Source organism: Taurulus bubalis, assembly GCF_910589615.1.
Source record: "Taurulus bubalis genome assembly, chromosome: 1".
NCBI lineage: Eukaryota > Metazoa > Chordata > Actinopteri > Perciformes > Cottidae > Taurulus > Taurulus bubalis.
Window position 1 is genome coordinate 11,938,418 of NC_136589.1, and position 25,875 is coordinate 11,964,292.

General features: G+C 40.4%; 2 protein-coding genes across 2 annotated transcripts; both read right to left on the minus strand.

Moving 5' to 3' along the window:
* Nucleotides 1-522: 522 nt before the first annotated feature.
* Nucleotides 523-13,876, minus strand: capn3a (calpain 3a, (p94); the record flags this gene model as incomplete). Its single annotated transcript, XM_079232198.1, has 21 exons — nt 523-549; nt 1,164-1,222; nt 1,823-1,939; nt 2,790-2,868; nt 3,009-3,077; nt 4,106-4,170; nt 4,712-4,769; nt 4,991-5,068; nt 5,439-5,475; nt 6,862-7,070; nt 7,282-7,293; nt 7,541-7,710; nt 8,037-8,197; nt 8,643-8,720; nt 9,383-9,477; nt 9,690-9,773; nt 10,165-10,333; nt 11,176-11,309; nt 11,710-11,828; nt 13,203-13,272; nt 13,625-13,876. 21 exons carry the CDS (start codon nt 13,874-13,876, stop codon nt 523-525), a joined length of 2,142 nt encoding a protein of 713 aa, XP_079088324.1.
* A 1,318-nt stretch (nt 13,877-15,194) lies between these two features.
* Nucleotides 15,195-24,661, minus strand: ganc (glucosidase, alpha; neutral C). The gene is made up of 25 exons (XM_079219854.1): nt 24,626-24,661; nt 24,239-24,301; nt 23,994-24,096; nt 23,542-23,669; nt 23,046-23,222; nt 22,931-22,934; nt 22,761-22,830; nt 22,315-22,411; nt 22,010-22,193; nt 21,532-21,676; nt 21,181-21,416; nt 20,954-21,080; nt 20,105-20,184; nt 19,698-19,841; nt 19,431-19,527; nt 19,240-19,341; nt 18,807-18,981; nt 18,242-18,310; nt 17,947-18,011; nt 17,776-17,852; nt 17,607-17,681; nt 17,393-17,506; nt 16,667-16,779; nt 16,397-16,500; nt 15,195-15,673 (listed from the first exon to the last, which is right to left on the minus strand). Exons 1-25 carry the CDS (start codon nt 24,652-24,654, stop codon nt 15,558-15,560), a joined length of 2,694 nt encoding a protein of 897 aa, XP_079075980.1. The 5' UTR covers nt 24,655-24,661; the 3' UTR covers nt 15,195-15,557.
* Between the last annotated feature and the right edge of the window lie 1,214 nt (nt 24,662-25,875).

Consider the following 25,875-nt stretch of genomic DNA (forward strand, 5'->3'; position numbering starts at 1 on the left):
AGTGATTCACAAGTTTATTCACCGTCCATCAGAGATCCCAGTTCACTGGAATGAATACAGGAAGAATGCCCTTACTGCTCAGTCTGATAACGGAAGAAGATGATAATGTAGAGGGGGAGGGGGTGATACTGTAAAGGAGCTCTGTGAGGTTTTATGACAGAAAAAAGAGGTTGTGTGTGTTTGATGCCTGAGAAAAGTACGGAACAAGTGTCTCTAAATAAATAAATAAAGGCTAATGGCTGAAAGGAGAGACTGATATTTCGATGACCATGGAAGGACGAGAGCAGAGAGAGAAATGCGAAAGGCCGAGATAGAGGGGACTAGGAAGAAAAGATGAGATGTAAGAAGCGTGTTGAACATGTGGCCGTATAAAGAGCAGAGCTGAGGGGGACTGAGGGCGGGAAGGCTGGAGGTGAAGTGGATGAGAGCTAACGACAATCTGGCACACTGAATATTGAGGTAAAGGCTGGCAGGTCTGGTCCTCGTGTGGAGTGGAGCTCAACTGGAGGAAGATGGGCCTGACTAGGCGTACATGGTCAACTGGAGCCACTGAAGATGGAAAAGATTCAATAAGTCTGGTGGTTTATGCACAATCGTACAATTATCTCACGATAGATCGCCCATTAAAATTTGAGCAAGAATCGAGCAGCAGCATAAATCTTTAACTCTAAAATAGTTAATTTATGTTGTTAAATAACAGTAGTTGTATACATATGTGATACCATGATGCATTCAGTAATATAAATAAGTTGTGAGCAGTTAAATCAAATAGTTATTTGTATATACCTGAAGAAGTAAAGCTATTTCATATTTAAAAACAAAATAGCAGATATTTTAGAAGAGTCTGAAAAATTAAGAATTTTAGTCGCTGAAGGTTGTTCTTTTTCTTATTTCTTTTCTCGGTAATCATCCACCGATTAGACTGGTTTTGGTTTTACAGCTAGATTTTGTTTTCATATGAACCCTCCTGATGACACTAAACTCTTAATCACCGTGCTACTTTAGAATAACATTAATTCTGCTGCAGGTCGACGCTTCATTTAGATGCACTTCCGCAGTAATAGTGCTGAGTCGGAGGGAAGAATAAAACACACACCGGCTGCTGAAAGGAACACATCTGTGTCGGACTGAGTATAAAGCTAACATGTCGCTGTAGCTCTCACCTCCAGGACACTGAGTCGGATTGTACCATCTCCATCCTGATCGAAGGCCTGGAACGCCCCTGGAGAGAAAACAACAACACACCAACACTTCATCTAGGAGGCCTTTAAAGATACCAAACTACTTCAAGTTACACAGACAACGTGACGACGACCCACTGGGGGATGCTTTATGATTCTAGACTCAGCTGACCTTGTTTTCTTAATTGTTCAATAAGAGAGAATACAGTAACTTCTCAAATACCCTGTTATTCTAGTAAAACATGTTTTGTAAATGGCCAAATGTTTTTCAACCTCTGGGGAAAGAAACATCTGTACCTGACACCAGGATTTCGTTCTATATCCACGAGATCTCAGGTAATATCGTTATTATTAGTTGTAGTAGTATTGGCATTAATATCATCATTATTGTTATTATTATTCTGACACTAAAATGTTCTATTCTATATGTATGTTTCTGTAATTTTGCAGTACTTGCTTTTCATTTTTATATTCTCTCGCTACATTTCTGGCAATAAACCGTTTCTGATTAGTTGGGATGTGAAAGCCCTACTTTGTGAATAAGGCTGATAATACTGAAAATATAAAATGACATTAATACATTTTTTACAGACAAAACCCTGCTTGTTTTGACTGATGGTGTTTGTGAGCTGCTGACTTACTGAACATGGCTTCGAGCCGAACCAGGCAGCTGATGAAGCTGTCGAAGTCGATGTTCATGCCCTCGTTGGCATAGCGCATGGTGATGATGTCGTACAGCTGGTTGTTGAGACGGAAGCCTGAGCGGGACACAAGACACATGACTGTACAGTGAAGAGAACATTTAGAGGGTGAGTTCAAGCTGTAGGTTCATCTGCAGCACAGACATTCATTTAATCCCACAAAAACATGCATGTTTGCGCCACAAAATATGATTCAATGTCGTTTTAAAATGCGGCATCAGACAAATGACCTACTTGTTTTTAACAGTTCAGCCTTGATACAGTTACAGTTTATTTTCAGGCCTATTTGCACTACTGATGTTACTGTATTTGCAAACAGCACAATACTGTTTAAGGCTATATGCAAGTTTTTATTTTAACTGTAAGCTTTATTTTTTAAACAGTACAAAACTATTATAGCGTATTTGAACTATAAAGTATAAAGTATATAGCAAAGCTGTCTGTTTCATTAATCTATATTAATGTAGTAAATTCAATCAATTAGATGGTAAGCTGCATGAGAAATAAAGAAAAAGATAAATTGGTTATAATACTCATCCAATAATAATAAATAATTTGACCCGGACAGACGTGATTACCATAAGAGGTTTCCACTGTTCATGAATATTGTAAACAACAACAACAACCTTAAAAGATCAGAAACACTAAAGTCCCTTCAACTATCTGGTCGCTCATATAGTTTTGTTTTTTATTTGCTGAGGTTTTGAGATATCTGTCACTCTGGATATTATTATTTCATTCATCTCCATTGTTTCAGAACAGCAGCAGTAATCTAAGACACAGATATCTGAAAACCCGGGCAAGAAAAAACTAAATATCTACAGTATATGGATTAATTTAGTCGGTGAAAAAAATAATCTGTGTTTGTGTGATGTGAGTGAGATGACAGAAGAAGAAGAGTTATTACCTGCATCATTGACAGCATTCCTCATCTCGTAACTGTTGATGCTACCGGACTGATCGGCGTTATAGTGCTTAAAGATTCCCTAAAAGAGAGCAAGAGAGAAATTTGATGCATATCTGCTGCTGGTAGTAAATTAATCTTTAGACTAACTTTAACTGTGAGCAAATAAAAGAGGGAAACGTTGCAGAGCGAGTCAGACAGAGTGGAAGCCTGCATCCCCACCTGCCACTGCTTGATCTTATTCCACAGATGTCTGAACTCCTGCAGATTGAGTCTACCTGTCCCGTCCATCTGAACAGAAGCAGTTAAGACCAAAATCGTGTCAAATATTTAGTCCATTCACATCGCAAAATGTGGATCGACCAGCACTTTCTTTTGTGAAGGCTCATAACAGTCCAGGAGCAGTGGCAGGTGTGAGGATATCTATGCGATGTGAAGCAGTGTTTACCTGAGGTTAACTATGTTCAATTCACCGTACATTGTTCATTATATTGTTTCAATGTTAGATTTATAATACTAATGAACTGGTGCAGTGAGAGTTCACCCAGTTTGTTGTGGCACTGACAGTATTTTGGTGTTTTTCTGTTGGGGAGAGGAAACGGGGTTTATCTTGTGTGTAGTTGTGGTTCTCCACTGATGTGACTCACACTGACTGTGTTATTGTTTTTAGATCAAAAGCTTATTTGTGTCACATGAAGCTGAATAAACTATTTAAAAAGCAATTTTGGATCAGCTGGAAAAAGCATCATCACAAAGCTGAAAACAGGGTTGTTTTTACAAACATATGACAATCTTATATAATATGATGCATCGCTGTAGATTAAAGTTCCCACCAGGAGTTACAATTACCACATTCCTAAACATCTACAGCAGTAAAATGCAACATGCACAATCATATTAATGCGAAAACATCTTATATGAAAGTGAAACACTGATTTCACTACGCAATGAGTACCTTGCTTTTCATACTTTACGTACATCCTGCTGATTATACTTTAACTTAAGTAACGCAGGACGTGTACTTGTATTGGAGTATTTACACAGTGTGGTATTAGTACTTTTACTTGAGAAAGGGATCTGAATACATCTTCCAGCTGAGTGGACTGTGTAATAATTTCTTGTGAGGTCAGAGGTCAGAAGCATGTTGCTTAATGACAAATGTGATTGTGTTTCTCCTGAAATTGACCCGTCGCGTGTTCGTGTGGGGACTCGAGGCCTCAGCCCGGTTAGCGTCCATCACAGCCCCTGTTCGGGGTCTCGGCAGGTTGTGCCTCCTCCAGACAACACAGCCAGCCCGATGCACTCGATACAAAGGATACGTCCATCAGAGCAATCATGCTCCTGCAGCTCTCCAGGCTGAAGCCCTCTGTGTTCAGGTCCTTATCTGGAGGGAAAACAGGGACATAGGGCCACATTCAGAAGTCAATACACGTCATAGAACACATTAATTATAGCTGCAGGGAGTTTATCGGATTAACAAAGACTTTCAGAACTCACTCGCCCAATTTTAACTCTCCACACACTCAGGTTTTCCTAGCTTTGTCTGAGGGAAAGTCAACAGTCTCAAGACTTTTAAAACCCCTGTTACAGATTAACATAATGCAGTTTGTTTGCTGCTCATTGCAATATTAAAAATGTTTTGCCGTTTGTTATATCTTAATATTAGACAGATTTCCATCTTACATTTCCATCCTCCTTTAAGTGCCCGCTAAGACCATGAACAGAAACCAATAACGATATTTGGCAATTCACATATTTACACATAACATCATAATATTTGAAGTGGGCAGAAATATATTTTTGGCACACTGGGTTTTTCTGGTCTAGAAACAACATAGTTCTTGCAGTGTGTGATTGTAAACTAAACATTTACTGTTGTTTTGATTTCTCGTACACTCGATAAAGCACCGTTCAACTGGACTCACGTTTGGTGATCACTCTGTTGAGAACGTCTTTCAGTTCGTTGGCGGTGATTTCCCTGTCCTGTAGAAGAGAGAAGAGAGAAGACGACCATTACATTTTGACAATTTTGCCATTATTTACACAGTAAGCCAGCAATCTAAGGTCTTCAACTACTAGTTGTAAAAGCCAAAAAGCCAATAAGGTAGAATAAGGCTCAGTCATTCATTAGGATCGTTTGAAAAAACAAAAACACAAACTGGTTATTTCTAATCTGCATGTTTCCCGGCACGTCTTGTACTCACATCGCCGGCTATCTCCTGAAAAATAGTCCTGAACTGCTGGTCCTCCTCGCTCTCCTCCCCCACTGAGGCCGGCGCCGGCTGAGTCGTCACGGAGCCACAAAGGAGAAAGAGATGAAGAGACAAGAGGGAGAAGAAAAACTCTCTTTATGTGGTACAGAACTGCCTTCAAGTGTGTTTATATTATTTAGCATCATTAAGGATTCATGACATATTGAACAAATAGTTTAAATATATGTTTTAAGGTGAAAACTGCACTCTTTTCTGCAGCTTTCATGCAAGAATAGCTTAGACGCAAATGTAGGTTTGAATGAACTTAAAACAGAAACCTAAAAGCTGAGGAAGAAGAGAGCTTTCTCACGCTGCAGCTGTTTTTCCATCACTTGAGGAAGAAAGTTGAGACGAAAGCTCTAATTCTGCCAAGTCATGAAAAGAAATGAAGGACCCTTACCACGGGATGGTCGGCCTCGATCCTGTTCTCTATCTCCCTGGGTGAAGACGAACAAACAGCGGTCACGATGGTGACAACAACATCTCATCTGGACCACTCATCTGTTTACTACAGTCACGTTATTCTCATCAGGGAACAAACAAGCAGTGAGATCCTGAGCTCATGTGTGCAGGACTTAAAACATCAGAAAGTCCCATACTCACATTGGACTGAAAGGGCAAAAAGTATTCCACCAAAAACTAATATCTGTGAATAAAATGTGTTAGCTCAGTACCACCTGATGCTTCTTCCAGTCAAGAGCACTTTCGCTTGGTTTGTTCTTATTTTGGGCTTTCTTGGTTGTCGAGGGCGTCCTCTTCTTCATTTTGAATTAGACGGTTTAAGCAAGTTTGCCAGTTGATAAATATCTATGTGTTGAGCCACACCCTTCTGGTGTTCAAGCAGGTTACAGCTAATGTTATTTTACAAGCAAAAACATGTTCAATCTAAAGCCATGTCTGGTAATTATAGTGCACATCCATCTCACAGGTGCCGGTCCTTCAGAGTTGCATGCTGTCTGTCCTCCACAGCTGCAGGGAGGTGGGCAGGTTTGTTGATTTGCTTGAATATGCAGTATTGAATATTTTGAAAAGTTTACCGGAACGTGCCCATATCTGAAGTCGCTTGTCCTAAAAAAGATTCCATAACAGCTTCGAACTGGGGCCGATTTCTTCCAGTTCTACAAATCAAATCGCCGTTAAAATTGTTTGTTCTTGGTGGTTTGTCCCCTCCCACCCAGCACCCCGACAAAAGCCCACCCTCATTAACAAACACACAAACCCGCACTGTAAAATGCACAAGGAGGACCACTAAACTAAATCAATCCAGCTGCTAATCTAAACATCAACAGGTAGGGCTGGGTATTGCTGGACATTTGGCTGTATTTAAGTTTTTTTGGGGGTTCAATAATTCTTCTTTTGGGATACTTATGATGCGGGAAAAAACATTTATAACACACAGGCATCTTTCTTGTCTTGAGTCTAAATACTCTAGCTGTGAAATCTCACAAAGACTTCTTTTAAAATTTCAATTTTTTGTATATTAGAAAAAGTAACTATGGCATTCACTCTCCATCAGTCACAGGGGAATTTAAAGTGCCAGTTTGTATTTTGTTCTTCCAAAACTCCAAACAACCTCTTGATGAGCTTTTTACCTCTCAATATCCTAATATCAAATACTGCCAATGCCAATAACAAATATGGTTTTGACATGCAATGCATTTTAATACCCAGCCCTACTAAGAAACATCAACATCAATGGAGTGACAAGATCAAACAAACATATCTACCTGTAAATATGTTATTCTAACAAGGGGAAAGCATCCACTCACTCCTCTCACCCAGCGCCCCCTGCAGGCCACCCCCGATCGCCCTCGCCCACTCACTCTGAGGTGTTCCTCTTTTCGGAGAAGACTCGCAGGATGAACTCGCCCTCCTGGTGCGGCTCGTACGTGGAGGGAACGATGACGTACTCCCCGGGGCTCAGGCGGAAACGCTGGGTCACCTCGCGAAGGTTGATGTAGGACTTGCAGCGAGCTTTGGAGGAGTTGAACAGGAAGAAGTCCTTCTGCATGTGCTGCTTGTTCCCGTGCATCTGGAACGGGAAGGAGGTGCTGAACGGAGACGCTTCCGACACTCAGATAAGATACAAATATAAACAAAAAGAAGAAAGAATAACCTCACAGTGTATGACTATTGTGTAAAAATGAGTGACCATAATAAAAAAATGAAAACATAAAACAAACAATAGGTTGTAAATAACTTGCAAACTGCTGCTCCTTTGTGAGAGTTTACACCTTCCTTACCTCCTTTGGCACCTGTAGAGAAACAGAGGCAACATCAGTGTTTGTTTTGCATGAGGGGGGAAATTATAAGCTAATTTATCTTATGGTGACAGAATGACATCACATTTATTTAATTAAACTAAATCAGAACAATCATGGAACATGCCACAAGGAGCAATATAATGAATGAACATGATAATATTTCAACTTCATGTAAAAAAAACACACTCGACCAAAAGTATGTCACACAATCTCTTCGTGGTGACTAAGAACAGAGCACCTCATAAATGGCGAATCCGATGGTGAAGAGGTTGGCGCCCATTTTGCGCTCTTTCCGCCTGTTCTTCTGCATCAGAGCCACCACGAAGGTGCAGCCCACCTCGTTGTCCTCGGGATCATCGTCCTCCTCCAGCAGACGAAGGCGGTACTGAGGGTTGGTCCAGAAAGTGTCTGCAGCACATCGAGCATTCAGTTACTTTTATTTTATTTCAATTCTATTTAGTTTTTTAATTAGTGTTTTCCTGCATTGTTCTCGAATACATCATTATAGTATTTATTAAGTGTTGAGTGGTGGAAAAAAACTCAGGATATTTACTCAGGATCTGAAGTATATAGATATAAAGACAATAATGTACATCTTCAGAATTGATTCCCTATATTCTCTGTTATCGATAGTCAAAGATTAAATTAGCAGTGCATACATTAGATACATCGACAAAGTGAGTGATCTTTTGCTTGTCAGGTAATGTGTTGTCTTCTTCTGCAGACTGAGGTACCTGGGTAGTTCCTGCAGCCGCCGCCCGAGCAGCCCCTCACCCAGCGACCCTCGTTCACAGAAACCGTCCACTTGTGAATCTTGTCGTCCTCCAGGGCGTCGGGGGTGAGGTTACAGATCTCGATCTTAGTGTAGTTCTTCTTGAAGTCCTCAAATGACATCCTAGAAGAGACCACTACACTAATATCTGGCATCACAGTTCAGCACAGTGCAGTTCTTGACTCTCTAAAATACCAATAAAGGTTACACTAATGAGGAAAAACCTAAAGTTCGGTTAAAAGAATTATTTTTTAATCACGTAAAATCTTTGTGAATGCAATTTGCCTTCTGTTCCTTTTAATTCCCTTTTAAATGCTTAAACGCTGTCTGAAAGGAGCTTAAACTAAATGTATTAATTTATGTGATTTATGACTAAAAAAGTGTCTAAAAAATCACATAAATTAATATCACAATCACCTGAGGGATGAATGTGTTTGTGTGTTTGGAGCTTTTAATACAATGTGCAGATATTTTGGTAAAGTTTTGCCTGAGTTTGATTTTTGTTTCCAGCGCATGTTTTATTTTGGGATGTGCTAAAACTGTGTAAGTGTAAAAACATGCATCTCACCAGAACTCTCCATCCTCGGCACTCTGGTGCTGCAGCTTCTCTTTTTCAGTCTTAGAGAGTGCCGTCCACTCCTTAGAGCTATTGGAGAGGATGGGAAAAAGTGAAAAGGAGGGACGCTGTCACACACCTTTCTAACACTGATTTTGGGCTCAAACGGATACGGACTCAAACAGCTGGATCAGAGGCTTTCTCAGTCTGATGCTGATGCTTGGGCTTTTGATGTCAGATTATTATCTTATGTGGAAGGAAACATTAGGCTTGACTTGAAAATGTCTTTTCTAATTTTGTAACACAAAAAAAAAGAATACTATAATAAAGGGATCTGATACCAGATCGACCAATAGTCACGATACACGACACTGCTATTTGGCTCCGTATCGGACCGATATCTAATATCAGTATTGACAATGGGGCCGATCTACTCAATTCAATTCTTTTTGTATACGTCTTCGATTACATGTCAATTGGAGTTATTTCACGCTTATTATTCTGCGTCTATTTTATGTCTAAAATCAACTTTAAAAAACTTAAGAAAGCAATGTTTAAGTCAAGCCTGCTGTTTCCTTCAATTAAACACCGGTATCGGATCAGTGCCCAAAGCCCAGGTATCGTTAACAGCATCGGGACCCCTCAAAGAATTGAGTTGAATTATTCTAATAAATGGAAAAGAAGGTTTAAGACGTCATAACAGAAAAGTAGGGATAACAATAAAGGATTTAATTATGAGGAAAGGTGGTTACTTGTCACTCCAGGGACCGTTCCACTCCACTTGACCCCACGGGTTTCTGAGACGCACCAGACGGACTTTAGATTCCTTGTGCTGAGACGGTTTGCACTGTGGGAAAAGTGGAGCAATGGACATTGTCACATATAAACTCATAATCACTGAAACTGTGTTTCACTTTCTGTTTTAAAAAGCAGCATCAGTGACCCCCAAACAATACACGGTCATTGTTACTGTGTGTCTGCAGCTCTGCAGGAACACAGAGTTGAAACAATCCACTAGATTACACAACATATGGTTTTCTGGTCAGCGACCAGCTTTACCTCCTCCACCGCTGTCACAGAGTAGGCGTGACCCTTCACGAGTCCCGTCACCGTACGAGTCTCAAAGCGAGCAGGAACCAGGGACTGCAGACACACAAAAATTTACTGTATATTGTAGAAATATTGAAAACACAACTAGCATCTTATTTACAGGAAAGCATTAGCAAATATAAATGACACGTTTTGCAGAATCTTTCAGAATTCTTTTTTATGAATGCTAGCACACAGTTTTATTTCCTGCATGTTTTTTCTGATTATTATTATTATCAATGCAATTTTCATTGTAAAAAAAAACACGCGTTCAGGTGTACTCAATATAACATGACATCACTTTAAAGTGTGCATACAAATGCAGCAGACGAAGTCAAGTTTTTCAGTTTGGTCTTAAATGTCTCCTCCTCTGATGATGATAGTAGAAGAGTTATGAGTTATTAAGCAGGGAATCATAGTCTTATATACATAGTGTGTGGCTCACATCGATGGAGCAGCCCATGAGGGAGCCTCTCTCCAGAGCTTTCTTCATGATCTTGTAGAGCTCTTTGGGAGCTTCCTTCATCTCGTAGAACTCAGTGACTCCACCAGTGAAATCCTCCATGGCCTCGGTGGTGTTTCCTCCCTTCAGGGCCTCGTAGGAGCCGTGCAGCCTGGATGTGGGAGAGCACAGATTTATATTGTCAAATCATTCATTTAGACATACCAATGTTTTAATCCTATTAAAAGTCTGGGTTACTTTTTTTTCTAGTGGTTACTTTAGTTTTAGTGAGTTAAGTAAAGTTACTTTTCACCGCCCATCATTATTTAGCCCTAACCGTAGACGTATTATATGAGCCATTTCTTTACTTTGTGCCTCCTTGTCTCCTCCGTCCTCCTGTGAAACTAGAAATCAATCTCAGTGCGACATCTTGAAGGACGACTCAAGCTCCCAAAGCGCATCTCAAGGAGAGAGGAGGCTTGCCGGAGCAGCTACGAGCGAGGACACACAAGAGAGGCCTTTGCGGAAGTCGTTTCGGCACCAATGACGTACATTCTTGTCCCATTATTATATATATATAACGCTGTAATGTTCATCTAACAGCTATCATAAAAACACTGGATAACAAAACAATGTGCAACACGTCAAAGTTTATCGATGTTGCTTTAAAATGACGGCTCTGATGCGATGAGATGTCTCTTTTTGCTAAACGCCTGTTGCATCGACTCCTCCGTCAGGAGAGGAGTCGAGGAAAGGAATCGAGGATGTACAAATTGAGAAATGAGAACAGCCACTTTGAGTGTAGCCCACAAATTCAGCTTGGAAGAAAATAAATGTCTGGAGAAATATTTTAAACTAAACCTCTACAGAAATCTGAAATCGGCAACCCAATAAAACAAGAAGTGCTTCACGAGTGTAATATTTTGATATTCAGCCGAAGGTCGACATTCAGTTGGCACCACGTTCAGCGACTCTCCTTTCCTCCCCTGCGGAGCAGAGTAATTCAGCACTCACTTGGCGTAGGCCTTCTCCAGCAGGGCGCTCCAGAACTCGTTCCTCTCGGCGGACTTGGTGAAGACCAGCTGGTTGTTGAAGGTTGGGATGCGGTCGTCGATGACGACGTCGACCCAGTCGCCATAACGCCAGAACTGAAGGACAGAAGGAGAAACAACACTGAGGATGAAGGATGAGAAGATATCGATTGACACTGAACAGGGTAAATACAATAACTAATAGATATCATCATGAAGCTTTCTCAGTTGATTACTGACATTAAGACAATCATGTTTTGCATTACAAGTTTTCTGAAATGTTATGTTTAAATATGCAAATGCCGCATTATTTTTTATGGGAACTACTTGGTAAAGTAGTCAAATAAACACCTTAAAGTGTATTTGGGATATTTTGTTTCCACTAGTCTGAAAGAAAAAATAGCCCAAAATCTCAAAATGTATATATATTTTTGGCCTGCAGTCTCTCTGCCTCTCTGTTTACGACTAATACACGTAGTTTTCCCGTGTTTCACAAAACTCGACGGTTGTTTCTGACCTGGAAGTGGAAGATGCCTCCATAGCTCTCGGAGAAGCTTTGCTCCAGGGGTACGACGCGGTAGAGAAGCTTCTCATTCAAGGTGAGACAGGCGATGGCAGCCAGCAACCAGCAGTCACCTGAGCGCAGAACATCGTTTAATTTAATTAAACACAATTCTAACAATAAAAATTCCCTCCAGGACTCGTTCGCTTCCAGGACCCGGACAAGGAAGATTGTAGCTGACCCCTCTCACCCTGGACATAACCTGTTTGAGTCCCTTCTCTCTGGCAGGAGGTTGAGGTCCATCAGGACCAAGACCTCATGCCACACTAACAGTTTTTTCCCGTCGGCAGTCGGGCTCATCAACAGAGACCGGGCCCCCCACTGACTGACTCTGTCAACCCCAGGACTATTTCCTACCGGTCACTCCCCTGCACATTCCTTCACACTTCATATTTAAACACACATGTCACTTTAACATACACTTTACATTCATGTTATCTATTTGTCTGAGCACTTTATCTTATACTTAATGTAATACCCATTGCACTGTTGTAATCGTTGATTGTTGTTTGTCTCGTCTAACGTCTCATGTGTAATGTTATGCACCTTCCACCAAGAAAAAAATCCTCATTTGAGTAAACATTCCTGGTAAATAAACAGTTTCTGAATATCTTTTATAACAGCAGAACATTTTTCACAAGAGTCATTCATAAAAAGAACTGTTTGAAGTTTTTGGATTGACATTCTTGTGATCTCTGACACCTTCCACTGTTTGGATTTAGTTATCTCCTCTCCTTCTTCAGCTGCCACGTTATGCACATTTCACCGATTGAGATTTCACTCACAGCAAAATCAAAGACTGACAGGAAGTTCTTTGCTGGACCTATTTTTGTTTCACTGGAGGAAAAGACGGCCGCCGAGTGCTGACGTTTGTGTTTTTCTGACTTTGTGCAGGTGTGTGACAGACGGGGTGTTACTGGAAACAATGTATGTTTTTCAACAGGGAAAAGTTAACAGTGTCTGCCAGGACCTTTGTCCCTTTTGGTCCCCCTTTATTTGCAGTCTGAACCGAACAACAATGAGAAGTGCTGCTGGTTGGATTCCCTTCCAAAAGAGTAAGCACAATAAGGGGAGGCCGTATGCGGGGGCAATCGATGTTTGCTACCCTGTTAGCCCCCAAAGCCGCCTGAATATACTGTGACTGAATGATGAATACACTGAGAGTGGCTGCATACGTACAGTTTACCTGCATGTGTGTTTTTGTTTCAATTGGGGAGTTTTACAAACACCTAGAAACCATTAATACGCCACAAAACAATAACAGGACAGTGTTTTGTTTTTTGTTTTTTTGTCATTCCATAGATGTGTTCCTCTTGATATTTTAACTCAATGACATTAAGATGGGGTTGATTTTTAGCCAATTGTCATTGAAACTTTGCTTCATTGTGTAAACCTAAATAAAATCCACCTTCTATTTACAAAATGAAGTGTGAAGAGGCATAGTTTACCAAGATCTCCCTGGCAGATGTCTGTCCTACTGGCTCCTCCAACAATGAACTGAGGGTTCTCACAAATTTCCTGTAGACAATAACAAACAAAAATAGTAAACGAATAATCATTCTCGTATCATCTGATCCTGTGAGTCTCATGACTGATGCCAAATTACAATCGTCTCTCAATAGATACGTAATAAAACATCCATTATGTCAGAGCCAAGCCAAAGAAAAAAGAAGGGAACAAAGGCATAGAAACTAAATTAATTTCCGATCCCTCGGTGTGGGACTGGTGGGGCGTATTTCGATCCCGTCTACATCTCCAGGTAAAATCCCACAGCAGCAGTTGGTTTTCCACTCAGGTTCGATGATGCCGTGTACTTCAAAAATAACATCCCACATGTGTCACCCCGATCTCATCCCCCCTAACCTCCTACCTTGGGCCTCTTCCAGACGATGTTCTTGACCTTGTTGGACTTGTGTCCAAGCTCCTTGAAGCCCAGAGACTCCACGGTGGCCGGGAAAGAGTCATCCTCAAACTGGCTCTTCCTCTGAAGACACTCCTGTCTCAGTGTGTTGAAGTCCTGGCCGTTGAAGCGGAGGGGCTTGTTTAGAGACCCTTCCCCATCTCTCCTCTCTCGTTCCCGGATCAACCGGTCACAGAAAAAGCCAGACGGTGTATACGGCATCTCGTCTCAGCTGACTTTTTCCCTTTTTTAAAAACTGGCTTTTGCCACTTGTACTAAAGTCTTACACGCCTAAAACCCCTGGCATAAATCCAAACAGCTAATGTCTGATTGGCTCCTTCCTTGTGTGACGTCCCCCTCCCCTTCGTCACAGAGTCGATGCAAAAGCTTGGAGTGAAAGACTCCACATGCATTCACCTTCCTTTGCATTACCATGCACATACACACACATGTGCACAGAAACTCACACATCACATAAACGTCTATTTGTTGCTCTCTCATTGGCTGACCTGAACAATAATCCCCGTGGTGCTCCGGTGCCATCATTGTTGGGTGACACAAAGGGCCACAGGGCATGTAAAGAGTGGTGGGTCGATGCCCTGCCTCAGCAGAAGGCATTCAACCCCTTTAAACCTATTCTCAATGGAGCTCAGCATTGAGCAGTCTCAGCATAACTAGAGCAGGCCAAAACCATGAAAAGGAGTATCATCCATCTTTTAGCAAAGTACAAATTCAATCCCATGTTTTGGGTATTGTTAAACAGCACAGGTGACCACCAATAGACTGCCAGTGTAAGTCTTAAAGAGCGGTTAAAGGTTAAAGTAACACAACGTTCAGTCTGGCATGACACTCTTTTTGTCTAGGATATGAATGGTGTTAAAAAAACAAACTAAAAAAACACTGAATATAAAACAATTTCTGGGATGAAAATAGGAAAGAAAATACAGAATATTTGCACACAGGATTGATATAGGTCTAATCACTATCTAGTGCTGTCGTGACGAAGTCTCAGCGAAGTCAAATCAGAGCATGAAGCATCGTAAAACCCAGTTGTTTGCATTTTGGCTTTTGTTGTCTCGTTGTGGGTTATTCAATTATTTCCTCTTGATTTTTATAATATAGAAGACCATTTCCACCAATGTGATGAAAACCAAAAAGATCCGGTAACTCATTATATCTCTAAATAATCACTTGGTATCTCAAAATTATGATTTATAATTTCAAAATATTGATTTATAATCTCAAATAATGATTTGGAATCTTAAAACAATTACTTGGTTTCCCAAAATAATGACTTAAAATCTCAAAATTATGATTTGGTACCTTAAAATAATGAGTTACAATCTCAGAATTATTTGGTATGTCCAAAGAATGAGTAAGTATTTATTAAATAGTAATTAATAATCAATTATTTGGCATCTCCAAAGTAATTATTTGGAAAATGTTTCTCGTTATTATATGAGAAACTACGTCATTATGTTGTAAACTAAAAAGAATACAAGAAGGTCTGTCACAGTGAGAAGCTGCACATCAGCGCATTTTTTATTCAGTAAACTTTCACTCCACAACTTTAAAAGCATATGTAGTTTGTAATTGATTATTATCAATAACCAATCTTGAGAAATAGCTAACTGTTCCCAGATTAAACTAAGTCTCTTTTATTCTGAAGCATTTTAAAAAGAAGTACAGAACTTGATGAAGCAGAAATCAATGGAGAGATTTGCTTACATTTTGTTTTAAAGGTCAAAGTTCAAAACAAGCAAAATAATGAAAACATAATCATGGAGTGGTTCATGCAGTCCCTTTTGCAAGTTGTATATATGTATAATATATATGTTGTACTTCCTGATAAACACTATTGTGGCAGGTTTACCTCACAGGAATAAGAACCCAGAGGACACAGTTAACCTTCCTGTATCTGTATCTCCCAGTCCATCCCCACTCTGAGCTGCAGGTGGTTCACTGTCAGCATGTAGCAGCTCTCCATGTATTCAAATGCAGTGGAGGAGTCTTTAGCGCCTGGGGACAGATGGAAATATAGATAGATGGACTTTGCAAAGAGCTCATCATTTTCCAGGATTATTTGTATCAAATTGCTTCATTTGATGCCTTTTTATTTTGTATTTCTTCTTTTTACTTATGATCGAATAGATTGAGATACGTTTTTAGCATTGATTTTCAATCAATCAATCAGACATTATTTGTATAGCACTTTTTATATATACTATAAGTACAGTCTATATATATATATATACATATTCAAAATGTAATTATTGTGCTTTACACAGTACATATCTATTCACTGGCCCATTTGGCCCACCGTTTGTTTTCATGTCTAAAAGTCTACATTTAAAGTGTTATATTTTTATGAATTATGTCTTTATCTTATTTTCAAGTACAATCATTGATATCTAAAAGGGGAGGTATTTTCATAAGCCATCTATGTCTTCTAACCTCTCCTGCACAATGTTCAAACTAAATCTTTTTACCTTCTCTTTATATGCCTGTAAGGCAAAGGCAAAGAAATAAATAAACATTTGTTCATTGCTGTTTATTGTTGTCATTGGTATGTTTGCTTTTTCCTTATTATTACTTGTAACTAAACATGTTGCTGTTCTTTTGTCCAGCACGTTGGACAGCTTCAGCTGTGTTTAGATGTGCTCCAGAAGTAAACTTGACTTACTTACTAAACTTGTGAATGTCGCTCCAACTGTGAATATGTGTAACTTCAGAGCTCCTCACCTGACACATGCACCACCACGTTGGACGGTTTGCTCTGCAGGCCCAGGACGGTGACGGACTGTACGACGGCATCACAGTCAAACGTTCCTTCTTCACGGGCAGAACTGCGAGACGCAACAAATCATCATATGTAACGTTGTTTTCTTTTCAGACATTTTAACTATTTGAGGTTCTCTTCAGATTTTGGCTTGTGTGTTGTTTTTTTTATAGCTCCTTTCATGTGTGTTCTAAAAATGGCTGCGTCTTCAGGAGGTGTGAGTTATGACTCACCGGCAGAGCAGATGGCCTGACAGCATGCTAAACCTGCGCAGGCAGAAGGCCTTTCTGTCGCGGTAGCTGAAGGAGTGGCCGTCGTCCAGGTACAACTCACCATCAGCGGCTCCCTGCAGAGACAAGGGACCGCAGTCAAGATTTCACTAATTCAATTATCCAAACATCACATGTCTAACCTGAGACAGAGTTTCATCATTTCACAGTTTTTGCAGGGTATGACATTTCCCTCAGTCAGAAAGAGGCATCACTTTGCACTTTATGAAGTAATAAACTTATAGAATTGAAACTCTTATTATAGCTGCTACATCTTTGCCGTAACAATAAATCCTGTAGCATACGATCTGAAAGGAAGCACAATGTATTACATAATGCAACAAACAAATAATTTGCAGCTAATATCACCTATGTATGACCAACATCTGTATGACCAACATCTGCTGTTACATCGGATGCTAAAACTTTAACCTTGTTTAGTTAAAGGAGCAGTGTGTGGGATTAAGAGGCATCTAGTGGTGAGGTTGCAGTTCGCAACCAACTGAATATCCCTCCACTTACTCCCCTCTTCTGAGCGTGTCGGAGAACTACGGTGGCCTTCAGGTCACGTAAAAATGCAAAAGGCATTAATACGAGGGGGAACAGATATTAGAGTGTATGTGCTTTTATCACTAATGGTCAGAACTTAATCTGCTTTCATTTGCTTTATAAAAACATTGTGATGCTTACCTGAGAGTTGAGGGCCACAGTGATGGAGAGGGGGAGCTGCTGCTGTTCGGCTGTGCAGGAGCCACTTCCTGTTGACCTGCAGACCACCGAGCCGCCACGCTGGAACACAGGAACCTGAGAGGGAACACCAGAAAATAATATAACCTTTCAGTTCATAATTGGCATTTTATTACGTAGAAAGCAACCATCACTGTGTGAGTCAAGACAAACTAACTGTGTCCAGGCTGACTGGAAGACTCAGAGTCCGGCCTCCTTTATGCGCCTTTGCAGAGTGGACGTCATACCAAACCTAAAACAGAAACAAGCCTTAATATAACATGCACCCTGAGGGGCATCATGAATACACTCAAATACATGAATGTGTTGCCTGGGGGTTGATTTACCTCACCAGATCCAGGAAGTAACACTTTGACTTCTTGAACACGCGGGTCGGTTACAGGACGTGCCAGCAGTGCTCCTCCTACATGAAATCAAAGACAGTTAAGCTAAGAATTACAAAAAAATGATAATTACACTAAGCAAAAATGCAACAATTTAAAATACTTATTCATCACCAATCATATACTGGTTGTCCACAGTGAAGGTGCTCTGTTCTCCTGGGAACTCCACCCAGAGAGGTCTGTGCAGGTTAAAATAAAATGAGCAGTTCTATGAATTTCTGTACAGCTTTACATTTTCTTTTAAAGACTATCAATTGATGTTTTAATTAGTAATTTCGAGTTTCCATCTGTCAAAACATGACAGACATTGACCTCTAGTGTCAGAAGAAAAAGGTCAACTAAAGAGGGTTTAGTGACAAAATGGGCCTGCAAGTACTGCCACTGAGCAGCAGATGGAGACAGCACTAACCTGAGTGGAGGCAGACCAGAGGTGTGAGCCAGGTGGAACAGAGTGTACCAATAAGGCAGCAGACAGTACCTGAGTGCACAAGAGACAAGGCTGGGATCAGGGAAAACATCATTTTGACAAATGCATTACAAAATCAAGAAACAGATAACTATTTTATTGTGCTTGATTCTGCATGTCCACTTATATTTAATAGGTTGTCCCATCTTCGTTGACTAAGATTTCTTTAGTCATTCTTTATGCTTTTTTCATACTAATTTCTCAGAAACTTATGAGGGCATCTCCAGTAAACACAAGATTTAAAGTGGCACTTTTGTGTGATTATTTTTGGATAAACTCAGTTTTACAGATTTCTCAATTAAATCAACTAATCGATTAGTCAACAATCATGTTCGTCTTTTGGACAGCCCTAATATTTAATGAGGTGAAACAGCTTATCTGGTCTCATTATGGATTTGTTCTTGTCCTTAAATGATATTAATAAAGCAAGACTGTTGAAATGGATAATAAAAAAAAAAACAGAGGCTGTTGGATGAAAAACATTTGGCTGACACTTTACTGAGAATACCTCTGTTGGATCACCGTGCGGATTGCGGAGGTGACTTTCTCTCCAAACAGCCAGGGCTCCCGGCGCTTTGTCTCCTTTGCAGAGTGACCTCTGAAAAACGGCTGCAGGGCGGCCGCTTGGTACCAGCGCACCAGCAACTCCGGCTCCGGATCCTGAACAAATCCACCGACGTCGGCTGAAACGCAGAATGACAACGATGGCTGTGACTTAAAGTGTGAGACAACGAAAATGAATAGCAGAAAAGCAGCACATTTTAGTTCTACTTTACGTATAGTTACTGTGTTTTAGGGTGGAAAGTATACTTTTAACATACATTTTAGTATTGGGGTCCAAATGTTCTGTCTCTCAAACCATTCAATAACAATTCTAGTAAAATAAAAAATAAAAAGTAAATAAATTAAAAATAAATGTATTCAGCATGTGAAGTTCTCACCGCCACAAAATGCGATGCCTGTCACACTCAGAGACAGAAGCATTGGAATAGAGATACTCAGATACTCCCAGCTGGCCACGTTGTCACCTGTCCATACGGCTCCTGCATCCCAATCAAAGTTAGTCACCACAAACAGTGCCGTTCAGGATACAACCATGAAGACATCACGTGGGACTGAGTTTAAAACGTACCGAATCTCTGTGACCCAGCAAAGAAAGAGCGGGAAAGGACAAAAGGTCTCTCTGAGCCACCTGAGCGAGTTATCAGACCCTCCGCTGTCGCCATGTGCTGTGAGCAGATAAAAGCAGTTCAATAATTCACTTCACTAATAACTGTCTTTTGTGAACAGTAACTTTTGTGAAGTTGTTGTGTGCTTCTCATAGGACAGAGGTGAAGGTTGAGTCGAGACTGTTAAATGTTTGATACCGGTATTAAAAGTAGTCTTTTAACCAGCTCACCTGGTAGAAGCCGTACAGGTTGTGTAATTCCCGGTGTTCCCATCCCCCATAATGCACTGCGTCCTTCGGCATCGTCTGCTCTGGCCCGTCGAACACGGATGGTTCATTCATATCGTTCCACACGAACAACGAAGACGTTGATCCCTGCATTAACGAGTTCATGGCGGTAAAACTACTCAGTGTTTCAGAATATACAAATATAACAAATTATCAAACAACATGATATCTTGGAATATTTCTGTCAGGTGTCAAAGCATTTGTGCTCGAAAGGATTTAGGAAGTCTTTTTTAATTCTACAGCCACAAAAAAAGGAACTTCATCAATGATCAGTATAGTTTTTAGAATATTATTATGTTAAATTCGGTTGCATATATAGCATTGATTTTAATTGTTATTAGTACACTTACCTTGTACTTATCCAGGCCAAAACATCTGGAGTACCATGCTCGAGTGTCTGGACTGCTGAAGTCGAGGTAGTAGGACTCACCTGTGAGAGAGTTTAATAAAAACAAATTACAACAAACAAAAAACAGCTATCAAGAGGTTTTCATGCATCTCTTTACTTTGTGTGGAGGAGGTCCTAAATGGCTCAAAGTCATGTTAAAGAAATGACCTGAATGATGTTGAATGAATTTAAAAAACACACAATAACTAACGACTATAATATTGAGAAAGTATGTTTATCTTTATTTTAAAAGTTGGTGTCACATTTGTTAAAGCCTAAGATCTTTCTGTTCTATTTATTCATTTGTTTGCATTTGTGTTTATTCTGTTGCAAAATAGTTTCTGTCCACTGGGTGGCAGTCAAGTATAATGGGACTGCTTTCATATGTTTTATGTACCACCCTTAATCCTTATTGTTTCACTGTAAATGTGATATTCCCGGCTGAACACCCATGCGCTGTTCTCTTTGTTTTACGTCTCCGACTTACTCTGGGAACCCTGTGTTAAATGTCACATTGCTATAAATTGTGGGTAATTTCCTTTCGGCAAAGTCTGCGGAAATGGGCTCAAAATGTTTGCGAGAGATCCCTCAAACACTCGACGATTTGACACTGGGACAGAACTAAACTCTCAGAGGACTTTGCAGAAACGCCGAAGTCTGTGATCTTGTGAGGGTCAAGGTTGGGATTGGGCGACACAGATTTTGACGGTGGCCATGGTGTCTGGATGTATCATAGCGGTGTTTTAAATTTGGTTAAGCTCCCTACTTTGATGTTGTTACCTGGATGCAAACGTGAGCAAAACTCTATTACCAGGCCAACAGGAGCCCTTGTAGATGTGCCCCTCTCTGTTCTTGACGAAATGCCCTCCGTCTCTGGCCTCACTGCACAGCGACCAATCAGGGTCCACCTTGATGTGGGGATCGGTTATCACAACCAACTGAAATATAAGAAAAATATGCACAATGAATCCCCTTAAATTTGTGACATATGACAACCAAAAGAATAAAGGGCAGGCAGACAATGTACGTAAAACTCACCTTCCTCTTCTTCTTCTCCAGGTGGCGCTGCAGGCCGGCTGGTTCGGGGAAAAGAGCGGAGTCCCAGGTGAAATAACGCTTCCCTTCCGTGTGCTCAATATCCAGCCAGATAACATCGTACGGGATGTCGTGGCGATCGAATCCAGCATCCACAGCCTTCACATCAACCTCATCGTCATAGTTCCAGCGGCACTGGTGGTACCCGAGTGCAAACAAAGGCGGAAGGGCTTGATATCCTGACAGAGGGAGGGAAGAGATGTTTAGCTGTGAGTGACATTCACAGATAATGTGCAGGAATATTGTCAATGTGCATATAAACATAAGAAAGTTAATTCATTGGTGCACACACACCTGTCAGCTGAGCGTACTGGGTGAACAGCTGCTGTGGACCGGGCCCGAGCAGAACCACGCAGTCAATCACACCACTTTCTGATAGCCAGTGGACGTCAGTCTGTGGCTCCACCCGCTTCCTCTTCACTGGGGGAGTTTGGCCGTCCTGACAGAGGCAGATGGTTTATTACGTTGTTACGAATGTACATTTTTGCATGTTTTTTTAGAAATGTTTTACCTTGTTGACGATTTCTCTGGTTAATTTTTTTAGCGCCATCTCTGATTTTTAATCAAGTTAAATAAACTGGTTTATTGTCCGTTTGCAAACAAGAGGACTCGCAAAAGCAGCACCGAAAGTCTGCAGGACTGGACCAAAAAAAATGTCCCGTCACAAGTCTGCCTCTCTAAATGTGAATAAGTAAGCAGCTCCTGAAAAACTACAAAATTGTCAGACATATGGACGGATACTGTCTGAGCACAGCAGGGGAACAAGACTTACCTGGTGATCAGACGGGCTGTAATGAACATTCACAAAGGTTTCGGATGCATTCAGCCAGAATACACCCAAAGTCCTGTCTGCTTTGTGGGCCACCAGCAGTGGCACAGAGCCGTACAGGCCGAGGCGGCTGTACAAGTCATACGCAAAGACATCCAGGTTATAGAGCCGATAAGGATCGCCGTCTCTGTGAAATGACACGGATGGAAGAAATAATTCCCGCCTGATTGTGAACATTAAAAGCTGTAGTCGGCGAATATAAATACGTATGTTCCTGCTACTTGCATTTAGTTCTAACACGTGTGTACCTGGTGTCTCTGAGTTGGAGGCCGTCGGCGTGCTCCGGTAGACCGTACACATGACTGAACCCGTGGAGACAGACGTCGGCCCCAATGCTGCTGGGACCTGGAGATGAACAAGAAGTTTATTTATAATCATGCATTAGCTTTTTGTGTATTTTTTCCCTTAAAGCTAGTACGATGAACTTTCATTTAACTGTACTCTGTCCAATGACAATACAGTTGAATCTAATATGCTTAGAATCAAAATGTGTCAACTAAATAACATTTTGATGGACAAACTTATACTGAAAATAGAGTATTTTACTAAATATAACCCTGGTGTTGCTCTCCGGTCTCCAAGGGAATACTTCAAAGCCTCAGGAAATCCAACTGTAACTATCTACATGGCTGGAATAACTGAGAGGACTGCCTTTTAAAAGTGGTACAATACTAAATAGTAATAAAAAACAAACCATTAGCTTTGATATCCACAAACTGCCTGAAAGTCTCTTTCCATAATAAACTGGTGTGGTCCTCTTGAATCTGTCAAGAGGGACAAAACCAGAAAGAACAAACATTTAAAGACCAGATTAAGCTTCAATTAAGAGTCATATTATATTTATTTTTCAATGTATTCTCTTACCTCACTACCATGAGATGCGCCCATGAAGGGAAAAAAAACACACAAAGAAAATCTAATTTAATTCCCTTTTTCATCATTCAATTTCGTTTCCACTACACGACCCTGAGATCCTCACCTGGGCGGATCCTGCAGCGTCTCGAACCACAGTTTGCCTTTGGAGTTGAACGTAACCATCACCGTGTCTTCACACAGGATCTCCAGTCGGAAAGGGAAATGCCACACGCAGACCCGGTGACGTCCCGAAGACCAAGAAAGGGTGACAGAGTCCTTAGACTGTCTCTCCACTCTCAACCTGCCAGACGATGATGAGGGGAAAAGGTCATCCATCTTCAAACTGCAACAGCAATTTGGAGTGCCCTTTAATTTGATCTTTATTTCATGATTTTACATGTTGACCTTTTGACCTTTAAACAAAAACAACATGCCTACCACTGCCAGAAAGCTCTTAACTTGCCTAAATTGATTTAAACAAAACATAACATCTATCTTTTGCCAACAAACACAGACACAAAGCTTTTAGTGCATCAGAGGAGAAGAGGAGTGGATGGCTTAACGACATCGCTTATGTAACTAGATATCATAATATAATATGTAATATAACGGAGGCTTACTGTTCACACAGTGGTTCCCCTGTTATCACGTCTGTAACTTGGTAGCGCGCTTTGATGGGCTGCGGCTCATCTATTAATATCCTCACCGTGTCATTTTTGCATGGTGACACAGAAAGAAGCAGTGTGGTCTGTGAAAACAACGCTAGTGTATATAGTATATATGAAGAAAACAGTCCTCTGAGATAATTATATTACACAACTATTACATAGTTATCTAACTTTGGTTAATTCTAAATTGTAATCCTTGCTCAAAGAAAAAATTATAGCTCTCTTTCTACATTACAGTGTAGTCAAAATATCAATGGAAATACAATGTATTGTGTAATATAATTTAAAACCAATTTCAGCCTCACAGAGGTGCACTAAAACACATTTTAATATGGCAATGCTTTTTTAAAATAAATCATCCAAGGTTTTTTTTTATTTATATAAAGTAATACCAGTGTTCAGACCTGTGTGTCAGGCTCCAACAGTTCAAACCGTGCCCCCTTCTCTGTGAGCACCATGGTGTCCAAAAGAGCTCTGTGCTGCAGGTTTGGTCCCTGGACCTGTCGCCTCAAAAGTGACAATAAACAATATGAATGTCAGAGTCCTGCACGAAAAGGATTTGAGAGGGCTATACTAAATTGTGGGTGATTGTAGTTGTTCATGAATACAACCTGGGCATTATAAAATGTACGTGAAATAGCCAAAATACCTGTAAAAAGAAACATTTTCACTCTTCTTGTACTTTTCTTTTCCTTCATCCTCAGGGACAACACTGGGGAACAAGCAGAGAGAGAGAAAACTCAACATCACATACCAGACACAGGGTGGAAAACACTTCCCCCTGTCTGTCTGTCTGTCTGTCTGTCTACAATAAGACTTACTTTTACACAAACCATGCAGAATTTAATTAAATAATACAGTAAAACTGTGTTTGAGAACACAAATCCACAGACAAATGTGCCTGTAAAATGCAGGTGAGGTTAATCCTACAGTAATGTATGGCATGAAGTACTTAAAATTGCGTAAAAAGTCAAAGGTCAATGAAACGTGCCGCTGCAGCGCTGCAGAGAACCTGAAACCAGTTGGTTGTTTATACCTAACAACGGGTTGGCTCACTTCCGCCATTTCGAGCATGACAGACAAACATCAGCCGGTAAAAGTCGGTTGTGGTCTCCTGGTTTGAGCTTTAACGACACTGCTTTTCCGTGTTCACCAGTGTGTAAACTCTTCCTGACATTGACAGCGCGGGTTTCCGTGACAGCAGCGATCACACGGAGGATGTGATTCACTGCCAATACGCCACTAACTAAACTTCCGGTGGGGATTTTCAAACTAAACTTCCCCCCGAATTACCTGGTTGTTTTTGCACTTTCATGAGGAAAGCAAAGCATATTTTTTCTCTGATAACATTAGGAACCTTAATTGGTATAATAAGCAGAATAAAACAAACTTGGCAGGAATTAGGTTTTATGTTGGATTTAAGTTAGATATTTATCAATACATTACTTAATGTATTTAATGACACATAGATGATATTTTTTCATAACCCTAATGCTGACTTAGTAACATAATTTTTCCCAGTAACATTTAGCTTCCATTTAGGGTTAGTAATGCCCCTCCTCTCTACCTCCTTCTGCTGAATGGATCGTGGCTATCTGGATCATGGACCATGCCTACTACTCATTATATGAATAATTGCTGTCATATTCATTGAATGTGCTGTAACTCTGTTACGTTATTCATTTTGGCCACATGACATCTATTGCTTCTGTCCATCCGGGGAGAGGGATCCTCCTCTGTTGCTCTCCCTCAGGTTTCTTCCCCTTTTTTCCCTGTGAAAGGGTTTTTACTATCTTTATTGGGGGAGTTTTTCCTCATCCGATGTGAGGTCCCGGGACAAGGATGTCATGTGTACAGATTGTAAAGCCCTCCGAGGCAAACTTGTATTTGTGTTGTTGGGCTATATAAAATAAACTGAATTGAATTGAATTGAATTTAGGGAATGTGACCCAGTGACAGAAAAACACACTTTTTCAAAAATTATTTAAAAGAAATGCTTTCTCCAGTTTATATACATATATATATATATATATATATATATATATATATATATATATATATATATATATTTCTTTATTAACGATTTGGTTCAATACCATTCATAAAGGAAAACATGCTAACATTAACTAGCTGTTTCATATTTTTTTTTACAAAATATTTTTCTTTTGGTTCAGAGATAAACATAGTCTGAAAGCAGAAGTACAGAATACTTTATATTTTAATTTAATTACAATTAGTACTCTTCACCTTATCTTTCCGAAGCGTCTCTGACATTCACAACATGCC